The sequence below is a fragment of the Cricetulus griseus genome, chromosome 6 (assembly GCF_003668045.3).
Source record: "Cricetulus griseus strain 17A/GY chromosome 6, alternate assembly CriGri-PICRH-1.0, whole genome shotgun sequence".
In the NCBI taxonomy this organism is placed as follows: Eukaryota; Metazoa; Chordata; class Mammalia; order Rodentia; family Cricetidae; genus Cricetulus; species Cricetulus griseus.
Genome location: NC_048599.1, coordinates 146,859,124 through 146,886,869, shown reverse-complemented (window position 1 = coordinate 146,886,869; position 27,746 = coordinate 146,859,124). Strand labels below are relative to the sequence as shown.

At 40.6% G+C, this 27,746-nt stretch overlaps 1 protein-coding gene and 1 pseudogene across 1 annotated transcript in view; both read left to right on the top strand.

Annotated features, from left to right (window-relative positions):
* Positions 1–26,258, top strand: part of LOC100753276 (complement C5-like) — a 29,664-nt gene extending 3,406 nt beyond the window's left edge. The window contains exons 2-10 of the mRNA XM_035447098.1: positions 2,749–2,941; positions 11,390–11,552; positions 18,943–19,013; positions 19,335–19,426; positions 21,823–21,905; positions 22,158–22,220; positions 22,548–22,610; positions 22,963–23,163; positions 26,245–26,258. Of these exons, the coding sequence (XP_035302989.1) occupies positions 2,749–2,941; positions 11,390–11,552; positions 18,943–19,013; positions 19,335–19,426; positions 21,823–21,905; positions 22,158–22,220; positions 22,548–22,610; positions 22,963–23,163; positions 26,245–26,258 (943 nt within the window). The remainder of the gene's footprint in view (positions 1–2,748; positions 2,942–11,389; positions 11,553–18,942; positions 19,014–19,334; positions 19,427–21,822; positions 21,906–22,157; positions 22,221–22,547; positions 22,611–22,962; positions 23,164–26,244) is intronic.
* LOC100775032 lies at positions 215–469 on the top strand (annotated as a pseudogene).
* Positions 26,259–27,746: the final 1,488 nt, after the last annotated feature.

The window sequence follows — 27,746 nt, the reverse complement described above, 5'->3', positions numbered from 1 at the left end:
TATATAAAATACTGAGAATGGCACAGTGAGTGATGTATATATAAAATACTGAGAATGGCACAGTGAGTGATGTATATATAAAATACTGAGAATGGTAGAGTTAGCGATGATATATAGCATGCTGAGAATGGCAGTGAGTGACATATATATGAAATACTGAGAATGGACCACAACTCCCAGAGACTTCCACGCCCTTGTCGCCTCCAAGACCAAGATGGCCAGGAGACTCACCGCCTTCCTGAAGGATGCGTGGGTGAAGGAGCCGGTGCTGGTGGTGTCTTTCTCGGTCTAGGGTCTCGCTATAATTATGTCCATAATCAACCCCTACACCAAGTATGCCGGCATGATGATCAGGGCCACACCCTACAACTACCCAGTGCCTGTTCCAGATAATGGGAACATGCCCGATGTCCCCAGCCACCTCCAGGATCCTCAGGGCCCAAGCCTGGAATGGCTGAAGAACCTGTGAATACTACTGATGATGGAATACTTCCCTGTTGCCCCATCAATAAAAATGTGAACCCCCCCCCAAAAATACTGAGAATGGCACACTGAGTGATGTATATATCACATGTTGAGAATGGGTCATAGGAAAGTTTCAGTAAATTAATCTTACTACCTGTTCTTATTTTCTGTGTCTCGGCTAAGCATATACATCAGATAAGGAGGTTTACAGATTCTTCAATTGGTGTGTACATGCCTCCAAATTACTTGTGTAGAACTGCCAGATTTGGTAGAGGCCTTAATTACTGACTAACTTCATTGTTACAAAAGACTTGCTGATTGGTGACACTCATAACTTAAGTTTAAGTTATAACTTAAACTATGTCAATATAACTTAAAATATTATAATATTGGTAGGTACCTGCAATAATTCTTAGGTTGGGTGTTGTGTATGTATTCCCATCTGTTGACAGTGGCACACACCTTTAATTCCAGCACTTGGGAGGCAGAGGCAGGCAGATCTCTGTGAGTTCAAAGCCAGCCTTGCTGTGGAATCATCCTCTTGTACACTGTAAAGGTTTGTCACTTGAATTGGTTTAATAAAATGCTGATTGAACAGTTGCAAGGCAGGAAGTATAGGTGGGGAGGCAAAACTAAGAATGCTGGGAAGAAGGGTGGAGTCAGGAGTTACCAGCCAGATGCAGAGGAAGCAAGATGAGAATGCCTTGCCGAGAAAAGGTACCAAGCCACGTGGCTAAACATAGATAAGAATTATGGCATAATTTAAGTGTAAGAGCTAGTTGGTAATAAGCCTGAGCTACCAGCTAAATATTTATAATTAATATAAGCCTCTGTGTGGTAATTTTGGAAGTGGCTGCTGAGTATTAGTGTTGCTGTTGGGACAGTAATTGTTGACTACACAGTTTGGTTTACTGAGTGAGCTCCAGGACAGCCAGAGCTTTTATACATAGAAACCCTGTCTCAGAAAACCAAAACCAAACCAAACCAAAACAAAACAAAAAAACAAAGGAGAGAGTCAGTGTCTGAGCCCTTTGGCATTAATACATAATTCTTTTCTTTATGGTAGATATCCAGTTTTATTCAAATTAGATACTCTTGCGATGTAATTTTTTGTAAGTTTCCACTTAATAAGATAATGAAGAAAACTATGCATTTTAAAATTTGTGTTTCAAAACCAGACGTTGCTGGGTGAGGTGGCACATGTCTTTAATCCCAGCACTCAGGAAGTAAAGGAGGATCTCTGAACTGGAGGCAAGTCAGGTCCACTGCGAAGAGGAGCCCTGTCTGGAAAAACCAAAAACAAACAAAAACCAAAAATGACAGTGTTCCAAAGCTTGCCTTCAATTCCAGTTTTGTATAAATTCCATATAAAAACTGAAGAATCTATGATTGTAGACATGTAACCTTGACCCCAGTTATAAACATAGAAACTAGAGCACACTGAGTACAAAGTCCTGCCTTGTCCACTTATAAACCATGTGGCCTTGATCAAATTACTTTTGCTCACATGAACATAAGAGTAATAGTAGTACCTGGGACATCCTTGACTTTCTGTGGGGGAATGAATGAGCTCTGAAAATTCCTCTCAGAGCCTGTGACTACAGTTCGATGCCTGTCAGACAAGCCAGCCCCACTCCAGCAGATTAGCTCAGGCTGGACTCCCTCCTTCAGCGAGTAGGTATTTCTCTGCCTTGTTAGTATGGTAGATTTACCTCCACCCACTGACGTAACACATTTCCAAGACCACTTTCTTCCAACTACTTCAGTGAGTGTCATTATTTCTTGAGTAGTAGCTTGCTGATGATTTATAGACATATTCTTATTTAGCATACCACAAAAAAAAAGGTGACAAAAGGCTAGCGACTTTATCTCACTTGGCCATCAGAAGACAAAGCTGGCATTCAATGACTAGTGCCTATTTGATACTTTATTTCATTGGGGGGAAATGCCCCCACTTACATATTCTAGTAAGCCTTGTTTTTTTGTGGTTTTATTCTTACAATAGCATATGAAATGTTGATGCCATTATGGCCTTATTTATTTCTCTGCAGGTGGAGTAGGCCAGAGATCCACTATTTTAACTGTAAACCAAATCCCATGCTCTGTTTTTCAGTACTTAATTTCAAGTTATTTCTTCTCGGAAACTACGCTGAATTTGTCACAGATCACAAAAACAAAGCATAGTTTCTAAACATAACTATTAGAAAAAGACATCTACAGTGAAATGAGCATGACCAGAGGAGTGTATCACCAAAGCTATTGCATCTTGTCCTGTTTCCACAGATTCTTCATTTCAGTACCAGCGGTCTTCCGAATCGGAGTACCTGCAAACATCACAGTCCAAGCCCCTGGCCACACTCATGCCTTTGATGCAACCATCTCGGTAAAAAGCTATCCTGATGAAAACATCAGTTACTCTTCAGGCTCTGTTAATTTATCACCAGAAAATAAATTCCGAAACTCTGCCATCTTAACAGTAAGTATTTGGCTTTTCTTTTAAAATATATACACAGAATATTTTTGGTAAAATATGTATAATTTTGAATACTGATAGCAGAGATCTAGTCACTTGTATCAGTCTATCATTGTAGACTGATAATTATGATAATTATTAGATAATTATCACTAACTGGTAACAATCTCAGTTTAACAAACTTCCTTTTTTAAAGAATTTATTTTTTTATTTATGTGGATGTGCCTGTGTGAGCTTATGTACATGTATGTTTAGGTGTCCAAGAAAGTCAGAGGGCCTTTACCCGAGTCTTTTAGGGATAATTCCATTCTAAGTTGGCCATGAGTTTAACATCTGCTTCACAAAAGGTGAATGCATGCCATATGAGACTGGTGAGAGCTGCCTGAGGGCGGAGCCGGCCAGTCTATGGCAGGTAAGTCCTGTGGCATTTGGAACCCAGATGCTTCTGGAGTTTGGGGCCTGTGGAGTTTGCTGCAGGAGGCTGCAACAACAACAAAAATCCCAAACTTGCTTAGAGGCTTAGGGGAAAAGAGAGAACCTGAGTGCAGTTCTGGCCTGTGCTGGTGGAGGCAAAGCCACAGGCAAGCGGCTTTTTGTGAATTCATGCCTTAACATTGGGCACAAAATATAGCACAAGTTCTAATAGGTCTTAATAATGAAGGCCCAGAGTCAGATATAGGGGTAAATGCTGAAAGATCAGAGAGATAAAGGAGCAAACCACAGCCACACCTCACCTCCTCAACTTCCTAGCCGAAGAGAGACTCAGTTCCTGGCTCTTCCTACGTATATTCCTCTCTCCACACAGCCATCTCACTTCCTGTCTATCTGTACAGACCTCCAGACTTCTGTGGTTAGCTAGTGATTAGCTCTGCCCTCTGATCTGCAGGCAAGCTTATTTGTTAGAATACAAACCAGATATCACACAACCCAGGTCCTCTACAAGAGCAGCAAGTGCCCTTAACCACTGAGCTGTCTTTCCAGTCCCTGAGATGAACAATATTCTAAACAGACAATTGTGTTTGCTTTTTGAGCCATGCACATTCATGTTAACATTTTTTATTGGAAAATAAAATTGTATCAATGTGGAAATATTTGGAGATGAGTTATAAATAATTTTGCCTATGAAGTTATCACTAAAAACAGTAAAGAAACAAAACCATGCATGCTTTTAACATTTGTCTATGAGAATTATCACTAAAAACAGTAAAGAAGGCGAGTCTGCTGAGATCACTGGGCAGAGGTGAGCTTAGGCCCTTGCCTTGGGCCCGACTTCCACCTGCCTACTCTGGGAACTCCTGGCTTGGGGTCTGCAGGCAGATCAACTCACCCCTGTTGGACCAAGCAACCTCGAAATTGCTGACAGCATTGTGCTAGTCCAGCTCCCACCCACAAGGAGAGGAGGAGACCCCACCTGCACCCACTGGAAGAAGGGATGGGAAGACAACACTAAGAACTCATTCAATAACAGAAAGACCAATATGACACCACCAGAGTCTAGGGACTCTACACCAGCAAGACCTGAATATCCCAACACAGATGAAGCAGAAGAGAATGACCTGAAAAACAACTTCATGAAGATGATAGAGACCCTACGAGAGGAAATGAGAGAATCCTTTAAGGAAATGGAAGAAAAGACAAACAAAAAATTGCAAGAAACAATTTAAACAATGCAAGGTTTGAAAGCTGAAATAGAGATAATAAAAAAAAACACAGTCTGAGAGAGCGCTGGAATTAGAAAAGATGGGTAAACGATCAGGAACTACAGATGTAAGTATAACCAACAGAATACAATATATGGAAGAATCTCAGGCATTGAAGATACACTAGGAGAAATAGATATATCAACCAAAGAAAATCTTAAATCCAACAAATCCCTAACACAAAATATCCAGGAAACATGGGACACCATGAAAAGGCCAAACCTAAGAATAATAGGTATAGAAGAAGGTGAAGAAACCCAACTCAAAGGTGCAGAAAACATATTCAACAAAATCATAGAAGAAAACTTTCCCAACCTAAAGAAAGACATGCCAATGAAAGTACAAGAAGCTTACAGAACACCAAATAGAGTGGACCACAAAAAGTTCCCTCGTCACATAATAATTAAGACACAAAACATACAGAATAAAGAAAGACTATTAGGAGCAGCAAAGGAAAAAGGCCAAGTAACATATAAAGGCAGACCTATCATAATTACACCGGACTTCTCCATGGAAACCCTGAAAGCCAGAAGGTCCTGAATAGATATTCTGCAAACACTAAGAGACCACTGTTATGATAAATCTTTCTGCCAAACCTGCCTGAGCCACACTGCCGTGTGAGCTTTATGCCAGCCACCTGCCTGAGTTAGGCCCAAATGAATACACAGAAACTTGTATTAGGTTCAATGCTGCTTGGCCAATGACTAGGACTTCTCATCTGCTAGCTCAGTCTTAATTATCATAAATCTATATATGTTATAAGACTTGTCTTATCAGAGCCTTACTGGCATCCCTCTTTGCTGGTTATCACATCCTGCCGCTGGAGGAGGAAGGGGAAAAAGGGACTCTTCCTGTTTCTCCTTCGATTAAATATGAGTCTCCTTGCTATGTCACTTCCTGCCTGGATCATCACTTCTCTACTACATTGTACTTGAAGTTCTAGCTAGAGCAATAAGACAACAAAAGGAGATCAAGTGGATAAAATTGGAAAGGAAGAAGTCAAACTTTTACTATTTGCAAAAGAAAAAAAAAAAAAACTCTACCAGGAAACTCCTACAGCTGATAAACACCGTCAGCAAAGTGGAAGGATACAAGATTAACTCAAAAAAAAAAAATCAGCAGCCCTACGATATACTGACAATAAATGGTCTGAGAGAGAAATCAGAGAAACATCACACTTTACAATAGCCACAAATATCATAAAATATCTTGGGGTAAGGCTAACCAAACAAGTGAAAAACATGTATAGCAATAACTTTGAGTCTTTAAAGAAAGAAATTAAAGAAGATACCAGAAAATGGAAAGATCTCCCATGCTCTTGGAAAGGTAGGTTCAAGATAGTAAAAATGGCAATCTTGCCAAAAGCAATCTACAGATTCAATGCAATCCCCATCAAAATCCCAACACAATTCTTCATTGACCTTGAAAGAACAATTCTCAACTTGGAGAAACAAAAGACCCAGGATTGTCAAAACAACCCTGTAAAATAAAGGAACTTCCGGAGGCATCACCATCCCTGACTTCAAGCTTTATTATAGAGCTAAGGTTCTGAAAACAGCTTGGTATTGGCACAAAAAATAGACAGGTAGACCAATGGAATCAAATTGAAAACCCTGATATTAACCCACATGCCTACAAACACCTGATTTTTGACAAAGAAGCTAAAATGATACAATGGAAAAATGAAAGCAAATGGTGCTGGCATAACTGGATGCTGGCAAGTAGAAGACTGAAGATAGATCCATGTCTCTTGCCATGCACAAAAATTAAGTCCAAATGGATCAAAGACCTCAACATAAATCCAGGCCACACTGAACCTCTTAGAAGAGAAAGTGGGAGGTACCCGTGAGCGAATTGGCACAGGAGACCACTTCCTGAACATAATATCAGCAGCACAGACACTGAGATCAACAATTAATAAATGGGACCTCCTGAAAATGAGAAGCTTCTGTAAGGCAAAGGACACAGTCAACAAGACAAAATGGCAGCCCACAAAATGGGAAAAGATATTCACCAATCCCATATCAGACAGAGGGCTGATCTCCAAAATTTACAAAGAACTCAAGAAGCTAGTCACCAAAACACCAAATAATCCAATTAAAAAGTGGGGTGCAGAACTAAATAGAGAATTCTCAATAGAGGAATCTAAAATGGCTGAAAGACACATAAGAAAGTGCTCAACATCCTTAGTCATCAGGGAAATGCAAATCAAAACAACTCTGAGATACCATCTTACTCCTGTCAGAATGGCTAAAATCAAAAACACCAATGACAGTTTATGCTGGAGAAGATGTGGAGAAAGGGGAACACTCTTCCACTGCTGGTGAGAGTGCCAACTTGTATAGCCACTTTGGTAATCAGTATGGAGATTCCTCTGGAAAATGGGAATAAGTCTACCACAAGATCCAGCAATTCCACTCTTAGGCATGTACCCCAAAGAAGCACTTCATACAACAAGGACATCTGTTCAACTATGTTCATAGCAGAATTATTTGTAATATCCAGAGCCTGGGAGCAACCTAGATACCCCTCAACTGAAAAATGGATAGAGAAAATGTAGTACAATGGAGTACAACTCAGTGGGGGAAAAAAAAACAATAGAATCTTGAAATTTGAAGGAGAATGGATGGAACTAGAAGAAACCATTCTGAGTCAGGTAACCCAGTCACAAAAAGACAAACATGGTATGTACTCGATCATACATGGATTTTAGACATAGAGCAAAAGATTTCCAGCCTACAATACACACTGCCAGAGAAGCTAGGAAACAAGGAGAACCCTATGAGAGACATACATGGTCCCCTGGAGAAGGGGAAAGGGATCTTCTGAGCAAATTGGAAGCATGGGGGAGGGGAGAGGGAGCTAGGAGAATGAGAAGGGGAGAAGGGGGTTAGAGGAGGACATGAGGGAGCAGCAAGGTTGAGTCAGGGGAAGAATAGAGAGCAAGATAGATACCATAATAGAGGGAGCCATTATAGGTTTAAAGAGAAATCTGGCAATATTGAAATGTCCAGAGATCTACAAGGATGACACCAACTAATAATCTAAGAAATAGTGGAGAGGCTACCTTAAATGCCCTCCTCTGATAATGAGATTGAAGACTACCTTATATGCCATCCTGGAGCCTTCATCCAACTGTTGGTGGAAGTAGAAGCAGACACCCACAGCTAAACACGGAACTGAAATGGAATCCAGTTGCAGAGAGGGAGGAGTAATGAGCAAAGGGGTCAAGACCAGGCTGGTGAAACCCACAGAAACAGCTGACCTGAACAAGGGTGGGTTTGTAGTTCCCAGACTGATATCTGGGAAACCTGCATAGGGCTGATCCAGACCCCCTGAACGTGGGTGTCAGTGAGGAGGCCTCGGCAATCTATGAGTCCTCTGGTTGTGAATTAGTATTTATCCCTAGCATACGAATGGACTTTAGGAGCCTGTTCCATATAGAGGGATACTCTCAGCCTAGACACATGGGGGGAAGGCCTAGGCCCTGCTCCAAAGGATATGACAGACTCTGAAGATCCACTATGAAAGGCCTCACCCTCCCTGGGGAGCAGAAAGGGTATGGGATAGGAAGTTAGTGGGGGGGCAGGGGAGGAGGGGAAGGAGAGGGAACTGGGATTGACATGTAAAACAAGCTTGTTTCTAACTTAAATTTTAAAAAATTGAAGAAAAAAATGGAAAAAGAAGAAAAAAAACAGTAAAGAAACATAAGTGTATGTGGTGGAGTGGAACCAGGGTCTCATGTTAGGCCAGCACTCTACCACTGAACTATAGGCCCTGTAAAATGTTTGGTTACTACAGTGAACAATGCTCACTAATAATCAGCAAGAGAAATAGCAAGCTTCAGCAAAGCCCTTTTCTTCTATTAAGACATTTCCAGATGGGGGACACATAGCTCAGTGGTAGAGCACTTGCCTGGCATGCATGAGGCCCTGGGTTCAAGCCCCAGTGCTACAAACACTCATTTTAATACAAATTGTTTACAAAAGTACTTGCATCCCATCTTACTAAAATTCTGATAAAAGAAAATCAAAAAAATGAGAGAGCCTCAGCTCTAGAAGAGGTTCTGTGATTCCATAGAAATGGGAAGTTTCTCGAGAGTGAGAAATACATAAGGAAAAAGGAAAACATTACAAAGTGCTTAATGTTAGAGTTCTATGGGTTTTCTCATATTTTTAAGTTTTTATTTTTAATTTAAAAAAGTTCTTTATGTGTGTGTTTGCATGTGTGCTTCATGTGAACCAGGTACATGCTGGCCCTCAGAGGCCAGTCAAATGGGTGAACACTGTAGTTACAGGTGGTTGTGAGCTGCATGGCATGGGGGCTGGAAACAAGGTCCAGATCCTACCCAGGTCCTCAAAAATGGAGCCATCTCGACAGTGCCAGCTTTAGTTTTTAAATCCCTAAAAACCATAGGTGTAAGATTTCTGCTTAATTCAAGTATTATAGACAGATGATAGATCAACCAATCTATAGATAGATGATAGATATTTGAAATATTTTTATATATTACACATTGCAAATGATTTTTATTGCATTGTAAACAACAAAATGCTAATTATATGAATCTTCTGTGTCTTTATTCTTTAATGGTAATATATACTATTACTCATATTGGGAAACACAGTTTGGAATCAATTCTAACTAAACATAGGAATTATTTCATTAATGCTCTTGAGAATAAACCTTCTAATCTCTATAAAAGAGGCTTCCCAACTACTTGATATATGAAAATTTAAAGCCCATTTTCCCAAACTCTTACTCTCTCTGGCCACTCTATTATGAGGCATGGTAGCCACCAGGAACATTTGTCTTTAAGTTCAATCAACTAAATGCAATTGGTGTAATACCATAGCCATGTGTTTGGACAGCACAGTTACAGGACATATTCTTCACCACAGGAAATCCCACTGATCTGAGCTTATTGGTTATCTCAGGAGCCTGAGGAGCAGGGAGGAATCATAAATATTGATACACATATAATTAATTTTATATTAACACTATAAGGCATCTTTTTTGCCAATTAATTTTTTGTCACAGTCTTGTCCTTGAGTCCCCTTTTTAAAATTGAATTTTATACAATTAATGAATACTATTTTTGTTTTCAATGCATCCTGACTGCAGTTTCCCCTCTCTCCTCTCTTGCCATTTCTGCACCACCACCACCGCCTTCCCTTTCTCTCAGATCCACTCCTGCTTCATTTCCCTTCAGAAAAGAGCAGGCTCCCCAGGAATATCCACTGGACATGGCATAGCAAGATTGGGTAACACTAGGCAGGAACCCAGTAGGAGGAAAAGGGTCCCAAGAGCAGATGAAAGAGTAGGAGACATCCCATTTCCACTGGAGTCCCACAAAACATCAAGCTAAACACCATGATAAAAGCTGAAGTTTGTTTTTTAACAATAGAGAAAGAACTCAAGACATCTATAATACATCTCAGTGCAGAAAATCTATAGATTTCTTTTCACTGTTTCCAAACTTTTATAACAATCTCAATGCAGTTCATTTTAGTGATTAACTTTACCCCTGTGTTTCTGAACCCTAATTTTTCATGGAAATACTCTTTTCTTTGATTATCTGTGTTAGTATATGCCATCCCCAAGTCACTGAATATAAGGGTATGGTGGTAATTGCATACACAAACTGGAATGTGTGTGTCTATGATGTGGGCACAGAAGCCTGTGATGTGATGTGAAGTGTCCAGGCCATCGGCTAGGACACTGTGCAGAGAGAACAGAGAAAACAATTCATCCAGAAGCTGATAAAGCAAAGTTTCCTACAAAGTTTCTATAATAGCAGTTCTGTTAAATATGTCTGAAATAGAGGAAACATGGCACCAAAAAGATTCTGACTGCTTAATGCTAAAATTTTATTATGATATGAAACTATGAAGGGATTCTGGCAAATTAAATTATTATTTAAGTTCCTGTAATGGTTTTAGTAAGTTTGTTACGCTGAATATATTTATGAGACAGATTTTTACCATGTAGTCCTAGATAGACTTGAAAAACAGATCGTCCTGCCTCAGCTTCTGTAGTGCTGCACTGTAGTACTATGTATTATTTTAAATTATTATTATTATTATTATTATTATTATTATTATTATTATTATTAATTGTTCTTTTTGAGACAAGGCTGGGAAAGGAACAACCTAGAGAGAGTGAGATGTTGCCACCTGCTTGGACAGAGAGTCATCACCAGAAACATTGATCTGACTCCAACAAGACAATTTGGTATACCAGATGGTAATCTCTGTATAGGCAGATATGCTAATAGTTTTGACTGACCTGGAACTAGCTCTGTAGATCTTGAACTCACAGAGATCTGCCTTCCTCTGCCTCCCAAATCCTCTGCTTGGATTCAGGGTGTGCACCACTACAACTGGCTCATTAGTATCTTTTATATTTCATGTGTATGGGTATTTTGCCTGCATGTTATTTGGGTACCATTGTGAGCAATAACCACAGAGGACAGAAGAAGGCATAGGATGCTTGGAACTGCAGTCAGAGGAGGTTTGAGCTGCCATGTGAGTGCTGGGAACTGAACATTTGTCTACTGGGAGATCTACCAGTGCTCTTAACTGCTGAGCCATCTCTGCAGCCCAGTGTAACTCTTTGAAAATGATACAACACACAAGCTCAGCTGTAGTCTTATGAGATTACAGTGGTTGTTTTTTCTTACAGGATCAGCACGCTTTAGAACTCTACAATCATACTTTCCCATTGTGGTGTTTGTTTGTTTGTTTTACAGGTTCAGGCCAAACAGTTGTCTGAAGGACAAAGCTCATTTTCATATGTGTATTTGGAAGTCATGTCAAAGCATTTCTCAAAATCAGAAAAAATTCCAATCATCCATGACAATGGCTCTCTCTTCATCCACACTGACAAGCCTGTCTACACTCCACAGGAGTCCGGTAGAGTATCTGATGCCTCTTTCAGGGGAGAATGACATAAACATGTGGAAATTGTAACATCTGAAATAGAGAGAAGACCAGTTCCCACTTTACTCAAGAGAAACTCAAATCCTAACGACTTTTATAGTCTCAAATAGCACTTTGATTTTTAATTTATAAAGGACTTGCTAAATAAGTAACATAACCAATGATTACTTTATCTGGCCTGCTAGAGAATTTATTCATCAAAAATACAGAAGACATAATTGCAAATATAATTTTTGGCACTGGGAAATTATTTATTTTAAATCTTGTTTGTAAATCATTCTTGGATTCAGTAGCTTGTCCCAAAGTTGTAAAAAAAAAATCCAAATGAAGAGGATAAGGCATCTTGCAGAGACTAACATAGCTCACAGAGATGCCTAGACTCTGATGTTCAAGGTTAGCCACCTAAGAAAGTGTCTGTCAAGCAGCATTTGACATTCACAGTTTTACTTTCGGGGGGAATGACACGAAAGACCCTGTGATCAAGGAAAGCCTACAATACCCACAAAGACATGAAAATGAGACACAGAAAAGAGGTCAGCATTGCTTGTAGAACCTGTGTTTTCACCTGCCACTTGCCATCTCTAGACAATTAGAGATAACCATCCAAGATGTGCGTGTGTCCGGAGGAGGCTGGTAAGTTTCACTGATGGTACTTTCGGGGGAAGGACTGAAAGAGGAAGCAGAATTCTCACATTTTATTTTGTCTTAACCTTGTGTACAGTAGAGATCTTCTACTTTTGGTGGGCACTGATGATGTCCACAGTGAGGTGGGACGGGGCGATATGGCCATCACCACATTTGGCAGGAGCACACGTTACACTGGCTTGGAAAGGAAAGACCTGCACAGGGTGAGGATGTTGCCACCAGCTTAGACAAAGTCATTGCCAGAACTGCTGATCTGACTCCAACAAGACCTCTTGGTACAGGAGATGGTAATCTCTGCCTATAAGGATACTCTAAAGTCCTTTATCCTATCAGTATATTTAATGTGAAGATACTTGAAGGATTATTAGCCTAAGCATCTTTTAATAGATGCTCATCTCTCAGACTTTCTAGGATAAAGGACCTTAGGATATTTTCTAGAATCTTTGAATTCTGTATAGCCAATGTCCTGCCCTCTTCCCCAGCTCCCTTATATACTACACCCCACAGTTGACTGTGGACTCAAGTGATAGTGCTCTCCGTTCAGGTACTCTTTCCACCACTTCTCATCCATATGGAGGTGGGTACAATGTGCTGTTACCTCTGCATAGTGCATTTCTAACCTTTCCTTTGCCTCAGTAACTCCTTCTGGTACCGTCTGCATTCATGGATCCCTTACAGGACCCTGTAGTTACAGTTTGCACTGCCACCCCACTCACATTTCCATACCGTCTGTCTCCTTATAATGATAAATCTTTCTGCCTAGCCACCTGTGTTCTGCCCCGCCATGTGAGTGGCCAAAATAACACACAGAGACTTATATTAGGTACAATGCTTCTGGCCAATGACTAGGATTTCTCATTTGCTAGCTCAGTCTCAATTATCAACCATAACTATTAATCTGTATATTTTGTAAGGACTTATCTTATTGGACAGAATGCATCCTGTCTTCCTGGTGGTCATAAGGCGACTGTCCCTCTACTACATTTCCCAGAATCCCCCTTGACTCCTAGTCCCACCTATCTTGCTTTCCTATTGGCCAATAGTGCTTTATTCATCAACCAATAAGATAAACACATACACAGAAGGACCTCCCCCATCATCTCTTTTCTGTCTAAAATAAAAAGAAGGGTTTTAACAGTAACATAGTAAAATATATAACAAAACAGTTATCAAGTAAGAAGTATAGTTACAATATTTAGTCCATTAACATTTAGCAAGATTTTAATGAAAATATTCTATCATCTATCCTATCTTTGTGAGTCTAAGGTCATATATGTAACTTATCTTTTATAATAACTATAGAAAACTATAACCATAACTATCTGTCTTCAACTCCATCAAAGACAACAGAAGGATAATATATAAATTCTAGATCTGACAGAGACATCTCGATACCTGGACAGTCACCCAAAGTTCCTCTGTAACGTTGGGGCATCCATATTCAGCCTACAGATCACAGTGTGTATGGAAGACTTCTCCAAGAAGCAGGAACCCAGCTGGGCTTTGGTGGCTCATGCTTTTAATCCTAGCACTTGGGAGAGAGAGGCAGGTGGATCTCTGTGAGTTCCAGGCCAGCCTGGTCTCCAGAGCGAGTGCCAGGATAGGCTCCAAAGCTACACAGAGAAACCCTGTCTTGAAAAACCAAAAGAAAAAAAAAAAAAGAAGCAGGAACCCTTCAGGACTGTCTTGTTTTGCAAGTTTAGCAGTCCCTTTCCTGTAGGTCCTGCATGTCCAGTTCACCAAACAGTCCAGGCAAGAGCAATTTCCTGCCCAAATGTCCAATCTTGTCATGTTGAAAGCAAACTACATAACGAGCTTCTTTGATGCCCACCTCCTTTCTGACCTAATTGGTGTGCCAGGAGCAGTTGTGTCTCACTGCCAAGAAAAACCCTAAACCACTTAAATGCCAAATATTCTGTAGGTTTTTGAAAGGTTTGAAGAATACCCATCCACCTCAAATACATCTCTGTATATCTAGAAAACCCAACTAGCCTAACTGTAACTTTTGACTATTATAGGTGACTATTTAATCTGTATTTAATTATGCATTACATTTCAAAACATCTGCATAAACACAACACCCAAACAAGAGGAGACATATACATATCACAAAATTGACCTTAAATTTGTATCAATTAATGAAAATCCATACCAATGCAAAGTATTCATTTTTATATCCTATTCCTCTTTTTTCCTTTAAAAAGAGATTGACTGTGATCATTACCATTTATAACTAATCCCATTTAAATGAAAACAAATATTTATAAACAATATTTGTGAATTTGAGCATTGTTCACTGCAAACTGCTTCCTGCTGGTTGGGGGCGATGTCGTCCATACCATGGGATCATGATAAAACACAGAAATCTGGCTGTAGTGGTCTATGACTGCATCATCTCAGCTGTTTTAGATGTAGGATCAGTTGGGCTGTTGCTTCAGGGGGCCTTGCTTGGTCAAACCATATCAGTCTGGAAGGAATACACAGCTTTTCATTTTCTGAGTAAACAAAAGCAGTAATTTTTTTCCCAAGTAGCCTGTCCTTAGACTTAAATTTTGAAATCAAAGCATTTTTAAAATATATAAGTTGGATTAATTTAGCAGCATTGATAATCAAATATATTGTAGCAGCTGTAGCTCTTTTCTTGGCAAACAAACAATTTAAAGACAACAATATAACAAATATCCAAGTCTCTGTATTTTCCATCTTTACATAGCTTTTTCTTTACTCTATTTCTTTTACTTTTATTTTTTTCTTTTATGAGACAGGGTTTCTCTGTGGAAATCTGCCTGCCTCTGCTTTTGGAGTGCTGGGATTAAAGGCATGTGCCACCAACACTCCCAGCTACTCTTTTTATTTCTCTTCTTCTTTTTTTTAACCAGTTTATCCTGTTTCTTTTTCTCTCGGATCCTAAGTATATTTTTAAACACACTGTAAACCTTTAGAGGTTTTTCTTTATCTGAATCTGTCTTTATTGTAAATTTTTGCCTTTTAATGGCCATTCGATCTTTTATCTGTTAAACAACACTGCTAAAAGTAAAGTGACAGCTGCTTTAGCTGCTGTCTTTCCAAGATGGCGGGAGAAAGTTTACTGCCAGCAGTGAGAGCTGTGCTTGCTGCCTTGGTCTATCAAGCAGCACACTGCCGGTTTGGAGATGTGGTTACTGCCACTACCAGCTGCTCATACACACCATTGAATTCTTAGCAAGACCTCTAAAGAGCCTTGCGGTTTTTGCTGATTATGCTGAGTCAGGAAGCCTCTCTTAGCGGAGCTATGGGCCATTGCTTGTCTCTTACAAACGAAGACAACCTGAGAAAATGCTGCTACCAAGAAGTCCTGCTTGTCTCTGTTCTTTTGTTTTTAAAATCCCTTTTTAAGCATTTGTCAAGTTTTTATGTGGAAGTTCATAATCCCACTTCTGCCACCATTTTGTAAGAATAAATCTTTCTGCCAAGTGGCCTGAGCCACGGCGCCACGTGGGCGGCCAAAATAACACACAGAGACTTATATTAGGCACAATGCTTATGGCTAATGACTAGGATTTCTCAATTTGCTAGCTCAGTCTTAATTATCAACTATAACTATTAATCTGTATTTTTATAAGGACTTATCTTATTGGACAACAGCGGAATGCATCCTGTCTTCCTGGCGGTAACATGGCAACTATCCAACTACTACATTTCCCAGAATCCTCCTCCACTCCTAGTCCCACCTATCTTGCTTTCCTATTGGCCAACAGTGCTTTATTCATCAACTGATGAGACAAACATACACAGAAGGACCTCCCCAATCATCTCAACTCCTTTTATCAGTGCCAGGCATACACTCCAGGGCCTCCTGCATCTCAGGAAAGTGCTACAACACTTAGGCACATCCTCAGTCCTTTCTTGTACTATTAAAAACCAAGGGAGTGTCCTTTACAGCACCCTTGCTCCTGGAAATTTACATAATTGTATTTCTTCTCTCCTACAAGACATCCATGTGTGACTTTTTCACCACACCTTGGTTGTCTAGCACAAAGAAGGCATTTCAATGAAGTCTTGGCTTCAATATACAGATTTTCTTGATCTTGCCTCTAATACACTAAGATTAATATTCTAAGTTAACTAAAAATTAGGTTTAAAACTATGCAAATAAGTTGGGCTGGAGGGATGGCTCAGAGGTTAAGAGCGCCGACTACTCTTCCAGAGGTCCTGAGTTCAATTCCCAGCAACCACATGGTGGCTCACAACCATCCATTATGAGATCTGGTGCCCTCTTCAGGTGTGCAGATATACACGAAAGCAGAATGTTATATACATAATAAATAAATAAAATCTTAAAAAACTATGCAAATAAGTAATTGAAATTATAATATTAGCTTAAACATTTGTTACTACTTTTGTGATGAGTCATATGGAGACTGCCTTTGTATCTGTGAGTGTTATTGGAAGGTGACACTAATATTCCTGTTTTATCAGTGAGGTTCAAAAGTCAAGCTATCTCAGAGCAGGGAAGAGGAGGCAGTGAGTCAAGACCACAGTTTTGAACTTTAGAACCTAAGATCGTAGCTTTGTCCACAGGCTGCTAACAGTTCCTTCCTGACACCTGCACATGAAGGCAGGTTGTCCATAGAGGGGAATCTGAGGTGGAGACAGCATGGAAGGAAGGAGACTGCAGAGCGTGGGCGGCTTACTCATCATATTGATTTTACCTGGTTGCCTTGGTTAGACATGTTTTAAAGGGCCATCTTTGTAGGGCTTATACAGTACTGGCAAGAGAGGAAACAGTGTGGGGCTTATGGTGCTATTTTTATTTTTGTGTGTGGATCAAGACTTGGCTATGACATGAACTAAAAATGGTGGAATAATGACAATGTGTCACTGTGCCCCTGCTGAGTTAAAAGCTCTACCAATACTGTAGAGCTTTTAGGCAACCACATTTCTAAGATTTCGTACACATCCTGCTCATCTGAATCCGTTGATCTGTTCCATAAGGTCCCCTGATTTTAGGTGTGGGGTTATGTTTTAGCTGTATAGTTCAGTGATGGGTAGCCCATGGCCACATACTCTCTGTATTTTGAGTGGTTGTGTATCTTTGTAGTTGACATACCAACATAGATGGGACAAATTTTAAAGGCCTCTCCTAGATGAAGAGTTATAGGCAGTCAGTGGCTGCCTACAGGGTGAGTTGGTTTTACCCAGAAATGAGTTCCCACAGCTGATGTAATCCTGAGTAGTCAGTCTCAAACCCATGCACATAAGAGCAACATTAGATGAACTTGTGTGTGTGTGTGTGTGTGTGTGTGTGTGTGTGTGTGTGTGTGTGTGTGTGTGTGTATTGGTGTACATATATCGATACCAGGGAAAAAACTACAGTATATTGCGTGACCACAAGAGACGATCTCTAGTCCATATGGTCAAGATATCTCTATTGAGATAAATACCAGCCAAATCCAAGCCAGAGCATGCCCAGGGCAGCCGAGCATCGAGGCCAGGGAGAAGGGGCTTCCATGTGCTCTGCAGCCCCTTAAGATCCCATGCCGCGTCATGCTGACCACACCTGTAGCCAGGCTTTAACAGGCATGGCTTACTGTCCTCTACAATAGTACTCATGATTGTCATCCTAAAAATAAAAAATAAAAACTTTGAGATAAAAAGTACTGAGCACATTAAACAAAGATAAGGAAGATATTTTAAAGGATCAAATTCAAACTTGTAGAGATTAAAAAACTACATGGTAGAGGTGAAAACACATGAAATTTTCTTCTGTGAACCAATTTTTTTTGAGACAGGGTTTCTCTATGTGGCCTTGGCTGTCTTGGAACTGGCTTTGTAGACCAACCTGGCCTCTAACTCACAGAGATCCTCCTCCTGTAACTCCTGAGTGCTGGGATTAAAAGCATGTGCCACCACCAGCTGGATCTGTGTACCTATTTTAAAGTGAATAAAAATAAATAAGAAAATAAAAAAAAATCAGCTGTGATACATATAAAAAAATGTAAAAATTGAGGGCCTTGTAGGGTTTGGTGGAGCAAGTCTATAATCCCAGCACCTGGGAGTCTGATGAGGGAGGTCTGTGAATCACAGGCTAAGTTATGCTACTTAGCAAGAAAACAAAGTGATATGTCTTTGTGATACAGTCTTTGCCTAATGTTAAAATATCAGCGGCTGTTCTGGGATACCACCACTATTTGTTTAATGAGGAGAGAACAACCATAGGACCTGGGAGAGCAAATGTAACAAAAATCACATGATCACATCGACTTCACAGGAGCCTTGCTAGATGTCATAAATGGGAGAGTGTATGCCATCCACACCAAACAAAATGTAAGGCACTATTGTATGCTTTCATATAACCCACAGTAGATCTCAGTCTTTTGATATTATGAAATGCCCGATAATGGTGACTTAATTACAGATATAACTAATTTTGTACTCTATGCATGTTCCCATCAAGTTGTATGTAAGCATTATCTTAAAGATTTGCTTCCAAATGAAAGAATCTTTATTAATAGGAATGTTTACCAACAACTTTCTTTTAAATATGTGTTTTCATGTATGGAGACTTCTAGTTTTTAATAAGATTCATCTCATTGAAGATGTTTTAAAACTATTTTATTCATCTTCAGGAATGTGTCCCAATATATTTTACATCATTTTTACCCTGACGTTGTTTGTTTCAAAAATTAGAATCGCCCTTGCTTAACAAGGTTTTTGACACTATCACTTTTTCCTGCAGTAAAGGTTGGCGTCTATTCTCTGGATGATGACTTAGAGCCAGTTACAAGGGGAACTGTCTTAACTTTCATAGTAAGTATTGCCTTAATCCCATGGCACTCCCCTCACAGATGTATGGACTGAGCACAGCTGCCCCATGGGAGACAGCTTTCTCAACTCAGCTTGTCAGGAGAACAAACTCTTCATAAGTGCTTGCCTGCCCATCTGCTTCCCCATCCAGAGTGGATGCAGGGCAGCTCCCTCTCCACACAGTGTCATCTCCTTCCAACCCCAGCCTCCAGCACTGTGGGACAATATAAATCTCTAGTCTTTAGACATTCACCTGGTCCCAGATAGTCTTTTATAACAACAGATAACAAACTAAGACAGGTGGGTTTTCTTACTTCCCTAAAGGACCCTGAAGGATCAGAAGTGGACACAATACAAGGAAACAATCATACTGCAATTGTCTCTTTTCCCGACTTCAAGATTCCTTCTAATCCAAAGTATGTAATACAAAATGTTTCCTGAAAAACACACCTGGGACTTTTTGGTTGTGAGGTAGAGAAGTGGTAAGTTGAGCCCCCTCCTTCTGACTGAGGACAGCACACTTGTGGCTATGTGAAGCCCTCCAAAGGAAATAGAAGGTAGGCCCCTTCTCAGCAAAACAGAAATGGATCCCAAATACCAGACACTGCCCAACATATCAAGAGTCTCAGATTTCCAGGACACTGAAGAAAGAGGATCACTTAAATATAGGCATTACTAGTCAGCTTTGGCAGATAGCAAACTGTGTTTCAATAAATGAAAACACATACATGCACACACACATAGACAGAAAACCAAACACACACAACCAAACACACACACACACATAGACAGAAAACCAAACACACACGCAAACACACACACACACATGCACACACAGATACACAACCACAAACACACAAACACATACACACACATACACAAACACATACACACACACACATACACAAACACATATACACACACATACACAAACACATATACAACCAAAGACACTACTTAAACATATTTAATTTTGCTTTTTATACCTAACAGAGTATCCATCTATAGGAAGTGTTGGTTTGGGTTATAGTCTATTGGAAGAGTGCTTATGGCTAGCAGGTGCAGAGAGTTGGGTTTAATGAAAAATGTGTGTGTGTGTGTGTGTGTGTGTGTGTGTGTGTGTAGGTGTAGGTGTACAGATGTGTAGGAAATTTTATTTTTATTCTATTTAGCCTCATGGGCAAGGATTTAAGACCATGTTCATATGGAAGTTGAGGAAATACATATTTAATGTGTGTAAATCACAATAAGCGCCAAGCTTCTGAACAGAAATCAAGCGCTCACAATTCCCGCAGTCAAGGAACATAAAGCAGGATGCCTGAGACAAAGGCGGCTATAAATAGCCACCACACAAATGTAAGGTAGAACCACTTCACAGTCATTGCTCTTCTGTCCTCTCTGGTTAGTTTGTTTTTAGCTCACTTTGGAAACATTTTTCCTGAACACATAGACCAAAATTGGGAGGTTGAAGATTTGTAATTGTCTGGAAGATTTCAATTACACAATTTCTTAAAATGCTACAGGCTCCCTAGTGCAGAATTGATTTTGTTATGTTATTGGGATTCTTATTTCCCAGACGTCACTTTATGCCAGTTGTCCCGTGGCAGATTATCGGAATCCATCATGGCACACTCTCCAGTCTTAGCTGCTTGGTATCTGTTGTCCTCTTTGCTAAGAACATTCCTCTGTAGTCCTCTTCCTTGGTTCACGGGAAGATGATACTTGGCAAAATTTCATCCCCGGATATGATGGAATGTCTACTTTATTCTCCACCTCCATGTCCTGTGCACTTTCTTTTTTAGCTCTGTGCCTTTCATGATTTATTTATGTACCCTGCCCAATATCAGACTCTAAATCCCTTAAGGGCCAGACCCTTGTCTATAGAGTTTATTTTAGCTCAGCAATTCAGCATCATAGGCACTTGGCTAAATATTTTAATGAACTGCTGATAGTAGTCATGAAAACGGTGATATGCACCTCCATAGATCACATCACTTATCTGCATGGTACATAATATTTTTCTTATTTCCCAAATGAGATGCAGTGACTGCCTGATCAAACCTGCTAGGAAAAATGTGTGAAAATCTGAATTGGCATGGACTGGAGGCTGCAAAGTCTGTGGTTCATCTGTCTTGTTCCTTTTCTTATATCAGTGTACTACTCACTAATTTTGTGTTGCTTGATTTTTTTTGGTTCTTCAAGACAGGGTTTCTCTGTGTTGCCCTGGCTGTTCTCACTCTGCAGAGAGTCTCGCCTTGAACCCAGAGATCCACCTGCCTCTGTCTCCTGAGTGCCATGATTAAAGTTTCATGCCACCACTGTCTAACCTCACTAACTATTTTTGAATGAAGGGTGTTGAACAGGTTATTTTATTCTTTAACAATCCATGCTTTATTTCCAAATACAATTCTGCTTATATGAGGTGTGATTTTCATCACTGGCATGTCATCTTCCAGAGACATTATTATCAATTTTTTTACTATATTGTGACTTTAACTTATGAATTCTGGGGTTAAGAAAATGCTGATATCATCATCAGTTCTCCAAAAAAAATTACTATATTAAGGTAAAAGATGTAGGGAATGTATACAATATGAAAAACTAAGGTTAAACAATTCCTTTTCTTTTTGAAATCTCAGTTGTCTAATTATTGTTTAAAAATCTTTCCTCCACACTTTTACTTAGGGTGTGTTCATGTACATGTGTATGTGTGTATGTATCCTCACATATCTCAAGAATAGAAATGACTACATTTCCTCTTGATTTAAACTGTTTGGTACTGTCTCTGATTTCAAACATCTGGCTTCCACAGATATGGTAGATGGACAATTAAGGCTAAATACAGAGAAGATGCTACAACCAATGGAACGACACACTTTGACATTAAAGAACATGGTAATCTTCCATCCACACTATTTATAAAAAGTTAGTTTTCCTGAGTAATTCTTTCAGTAGCATAGCTGATGCAAACCCTTCCCAGGTGGGGAAGAGGCCCCAGCCAGTGTGATGGGAAGTCCTGGTTGGGTATAGAGCTGGGGAGTCAGTGCTTGTTAGAGGTTGTAGGAGGGCCACAATGATGTAGAATAGAACACTGTCATGGAGCTGTTTTATAAAGATTTTATGCCTTTCCCACCCCCCCCCTCACAGATAAAGCTTACAAAATAACTCTCATGCCAATAAGTGACCTGCAGCACCAAGTGGCAAATCAAGGTACTGTAATGCTTCAGTGGCTGTTCAGGGGTCTGGGGTCAGCTTGCCTGTTAGTCCAGAGGAAGCTACCCAGGCCTTGTAGGCTCATGTTCATAACAGAAGGTGTGTAATCCCCCTGGGGCCTGGCCTTGGGAGGATCTTTCTAGGTTTATGATGTTAGGGAAAATAAGCAATTAGTGATGAGTCAGGCAGTTATGTAAACAAAAGATTAACTCTGAAGTTGCCCAGTGCATTATGATAATACCCAAGGGACAAGATCTACTTTTAAGTAATATGACAACAATGTGACACTGAGCACTGTCCCCCATTCCATTCTCTCACTCACAGGTGAAGCACAAGGTGTGACTCTCCAGCCAGCAGATTACCTGCAACAGAAAATAAATGAACGAGGTACTTCACAAGCTGTAAAACACCGAGATTGTAGCATTCACAGACCAGAGAACATGCGGCACGGGGTTTCCCTAATTAACATGCAGCAGGTGGGGGAAAAATGCATGTGGGGGTTAGTTCATCACTCAGAAATGTTCATCCAGGTAAACTCAGGATATTATTGGCCATATACTTAACTCAAGGAAAACAGTTCTTTATAATTCTCATGTCTAATCTTTCTAAAATATTTGTTATACCTAAATATGTATCTGCAGGGGCGGGGAGTCCTTGGATGGCAGAAAAATAGCCCCTGAGATCCCTACAGGGTGTTATGGCTGTTGGTGATAAGGACACGGCTATTATCTCATTTCAGCTTCTACATACAAACATCAAGTGCCAAAGAAGTGTTGCTATGACGGAGCTGTTCTTAAGAAATATGAAACCTGTGAGCAACGAGCTGAACGTGTGAAAATAGGCCTCCTGTGTGTTAGAGCCTTCATTTCCTGCTGTACCCTGGCAAATGAGATCAGAGCTAATGACACTTTTAAACACATTCATGTGTCAAAGCATCACTGTAAGTATGGCATTTTCTATTGGAACCTTCTCAAATCTGGATAACTTTGTGTCAATTAACTGCTATTCTAAGAAGATCAGTGTTCAGGTCACAGTTACAGTTTAGAATTGCAAGGCAGATGACTGTAATGCCCAGAGGTGACGCTGTTGTGCTATGGGAACTGGAAACACTGTGGTACACAGCAGGGAACCAAGGCCAGCTCCTGGTGCAGACTCCAAGGAGAGTTCCCCCCAAGTTTCACACAACAACCTTGAGATTAAGTATGTCCAATCAGACCCCAGCTGACAAAATGTGATAATTCATTCACATTACAGTCACCAAAAGTTGAAATCTTACTTTGGTGGTAGCATTACTAGATGTTTCAGGATTAAAGGACTTCCTTAAATGGTTCCAAAACTTTAAGGAGTCTCATTTATATTGTCTTTAAGAAAACAAACAAACAGAAAGAAGCCTTCTGATTTTACTCTGATAAATTTTCTTTTATAATTATTTCATTTATTTGGGAGAATATGATATAATCACATTGTTTCCTCCTTGTCTTTGCTCTCTCCAAAACTGCTAGTACATCCCTCCATGGTCTCGTTCAAATTCATGCCCTTTTTTTTCATTAATTGCTATTACATTCATATCTATACATATGTATATATGTGTCTATACATATATATTCCTAAATATGGCCTGCTCAGTCTGTATATTTACATGTATGTCTTCAGGAATGGCCATTTGGCTTTGCATAAGGAATTGGTGTGCTCTTCCCTGGGGAAGGCTTTCCCCCCCACTCCTGGCATTCCTTAGTTACCTGTAGTTCTTTGTATAGGGTGGAGGCCTTGTGGTCTTTACTCCCTCCACTCTGGCGCGTCTATTGTTGTTGTTCTTGTTCAGCTCACATTTTGGCAGTCATGCTAGAGAGACTGTATGGTACAGACTCTGATGTTTCTAGGAGACGAAGTCTCACAACAAAACCCTGATCCTCTGGCTCACAACTACCTATGACTCCAGACAATCCAAATCCTCTTCTGGATGCCGAGAGCACCTACACTTGTGCTTACACACAAACAGACAAACAGACACAAACACACTACACACACACACACACACACACACACAAAGAGAGAGAGATAAACATAAACATACACATGATTAAAATAAAATAGATCTTTTTTGTTTCAATTAGCTTATATATATACACATATATATATATTTATATAAAAAGAGCAATAATGGCAGTATGTTATGCATCAATAGCAGCAACAGCTTTTCCAGGTTCTGCAGTCATTTGAACAAAATTGTGGAGACATCCAGCACACTCCATTTTAAAAAAACAAAAAACAAACAAAAACCACATCATTGATCTGTGACATTGGCAAGTTACCTAATCTTTACTAAGAGTTAGTTTTCTTTTTCCTAAATTGAGCCATTAATATCCATCTTTCAGGGTTGGGCTAAAGATGGGGGAATATGTGTACAATAACTGAGTTGTCTACATGGAGCAGGTGCTTCATAAATGACAACCATTGCTGTTATTTTATCTACTCATTTATTTCTTATATTTTTGGTTGTGAGCCTAGCCTTTAACGGCTGAGCCATCTCTCCAGCCCTCATTTATTTCTTAAAGAACTCTTTTGAGTGCCAGGAAGTGGTGGCGCACGCCTTTAGTCCCAGCACTGGGAGGCAGAGGCAGATGGATCTCTGAGTTCGAGGCCAGCCTGGTCTACAAAGCTACACAGAGAAACCCTGTCTTTAAAATCAAAAAAAAAAAAAAAAAAAAGAAAGAAAGAAAGAAAGAAAAAAGAAAAAAAAGAATTTTTTTTGAAATCTGGGCATGGAGGCACATGTATTTATCCTAGTACTTGGGAGGTGGAGGCAGGAGGGTTGTGAGTTCAAGGTCATTCTCTGCTGAATACTGTGTTTGAAGCCAGCCTGGGCTACATGAGACTCTACCTTGTCCCGCGCGCTATGTTCTCGCCGTCAAGAACAACACAGGACACTCGGATCCTTCTGCAGGAAAGCTTTAATGCATCTTGAGAGTGGGAGAGCATAAGCTTACCAGAGCGGAGACCCCGAGCCAAGAATCCCATCCCTTAATAAAGGCTGGCAGCGGCCGCCTGGGACGTGTCACCCTATGAATGGCTTCAGCTCCTCAGGCCAAATGAGCCACGGGATAGGCAGAGATCAAAGGAATGGAAATTACCCAGCGCCTGTGAAATAATTTACATTCGGTGCCTGCAGGCACCATCATTGTAATGGAGAATGCAGGAACGGCTCCCTACATATCCCCCTTTTTTTATTAATTAATGATAAGGCTTTATATTTTTACAAGCAAATAGGTCACCCATATGTTGAGGGATAGAGGCAGAGGTTGTACTTTCCCAAATCAAACATTAAGACTGTGTACAAGAGTCGCCATCAGGCTGTTAGCTTGACCCGAAGCGCTCTCGACCTGTCCTTTGCCGTTTTTCTGGGAAAGGGAGGCTCGGGCAGGCAACCCTTATGCAGGACAACATGCCTCCCAGAGAAGCCTGCATCCGGGGCTCTCTGTGCGATGCCTTGCTCAACATCCTTCATGGGCTGCTCAAACCAGACACTCTACCCTGTGCAATGAGCCTAGGCTCCGGGTGTGCAAGAGCTGTCTGGCCGGCGGCCTATTGCTTAAGCATAGTTAGCCAAATATCAGTGGAAGCCCCTTATTTTAAAACTACAAGCGCTTGGGCTATAACCATCTTGCCTCTCTTTAGTTTGAGCCTTGAGCTTACAGACCAGCCAGAGAAGTAACACCAATCCGCAAACGGCTGCATCAAACAATCCCATCCCCACCCCTTAAGCGAGACAATCTCTCCGTCAAGGACAGGAGTTAATCTGGATAACAATAGCGGCTCTCAACTCCCGGGGAGAGGGTGGAGTTTCAACTTTTGAAGGTCCGAAGGGGCTCTTCGGGTGAGTCTTTCTGGGATCCACAGGGGATTCTCTTCATCCTGTGGAAAAATACAATAGCTCCCCTGGATCTTATGAGAATAGGATCCGGGCCTCTCAAAAGATCAGTTAAGATATCTTTCCATTTTACCATTTCCTTTGGCCTTTTAGGTTCTGAGGTGTGACGCTTGGCCACAGTATGGCCCTGAGCGTCAATGTTTATGAGGCTTTAAAGCCCCAGGCATTCCAGGCCTAACATGCATGGCCTTTTCCCCTATCAAAGACTGGGAAAGCCATCTGTAATTTCCTCCGCTCCTCTAATGGTAAGAAGGAGTCGGTACCAAATAATGGGGGTGTTGATGGAAGTACACCCGCTGAATTAACAGGTCTCTTAAATTTACCGGGGTGTGACCGGTTATCCCCTATTTTCTCTCCCTCCTTTTTTGTTTCTTTTTTACCTAGCTGAGCTGTTTCCTCTAAAACTTTATCTCTTGAGCTTTCAGAGTCATCAGAGCTATCAAGATTTAAAGCTTTAAACTTATTTACAGAATCATCTAACAAATTATTCACTCCCTTGTCATTAGACTTCCCGGGAGGTCCTTTTTCCTTATTCGTTGCTGTTTCTCTTCTTATACACACTCCCTTGTCAGTAGACATCCCGGGAGATCCTTTTTCCTTATATTTTATTGTTGGGCGCGCCCCATCTCTCACTACATTCGGTTTCTGACATGTAATTCTGGACTTCTTCAAGATTGCTACAACAGTGAGAAAGGTCAAAATGGCTCCTAGTAAAAGCACAGAAGCCTCTACACTAACCTCCCAAAATAGCAACATTCCCAAGCCAAAGTCCAGAAAAGACATACCTCTCCGAATTTACCACCCTGCAGTTCTGAATCCGCCTTGTAGCCAAGGGGTCTCCGAGGTGCCAGTGATGTTAACAAGTTCCCGGGTTTCGGCACCAGATGTCCCGCGCTATATGTTCTCGCCGGCAAGAATCACACAGGACACTCGGATCCTTCTGCAGGAAAGCTTTAATGCATCTTGAGAGTGGGAGAGCATAAGCTTACCAGAGCGGAGACCCCGAGCCAAGAATCCCATCCCTTAATAAAGGCTGGCAGCGGCCGCCTGGGATGTGTCACCCTATGAATGGCTTCAGCTCCTCAGGCCAAATGAGCCACGGGATAGGCAGAGATCAAAGGAATGGAAATTACCCAGCGCCTGTGAAATAATTTACATTCGGTGCCTGCAGGCACCATCATTGTAATGGAGAATGCAGGAACGGCTCCCTACACTACCTCAAAATAATACCAAATTAAAAAAAAAAAAAACACAAAAGGTGCTTGCAGGACTTGCTGCATTTAGCAACACAAGTTCCTTAGAAACAGCAAATGCTTTCTGTTAAGAAACAGGGTGGATAAATGCAAGCAGGGTTATTGAGAAGGCTGAAGGGGCAGGCAGGGATGGCATCAGCTGTGTTAGAGAGGCTTTACACAAGGGTGTAGGTCTCAGTCTGTATTGGGTAGCTGTGATTGGTGCAAGTACGAGGAAAAGACTAGACTTTCATGTTTTGCTTCAGAAACTTTTGGAGCAAATGCTGGTCAGTGATTGTATGCAATAGTTAATAATAGGGACTTTAAAAGGGGGCAGTAGTGGTTTAAATAAAACTGAGAAGT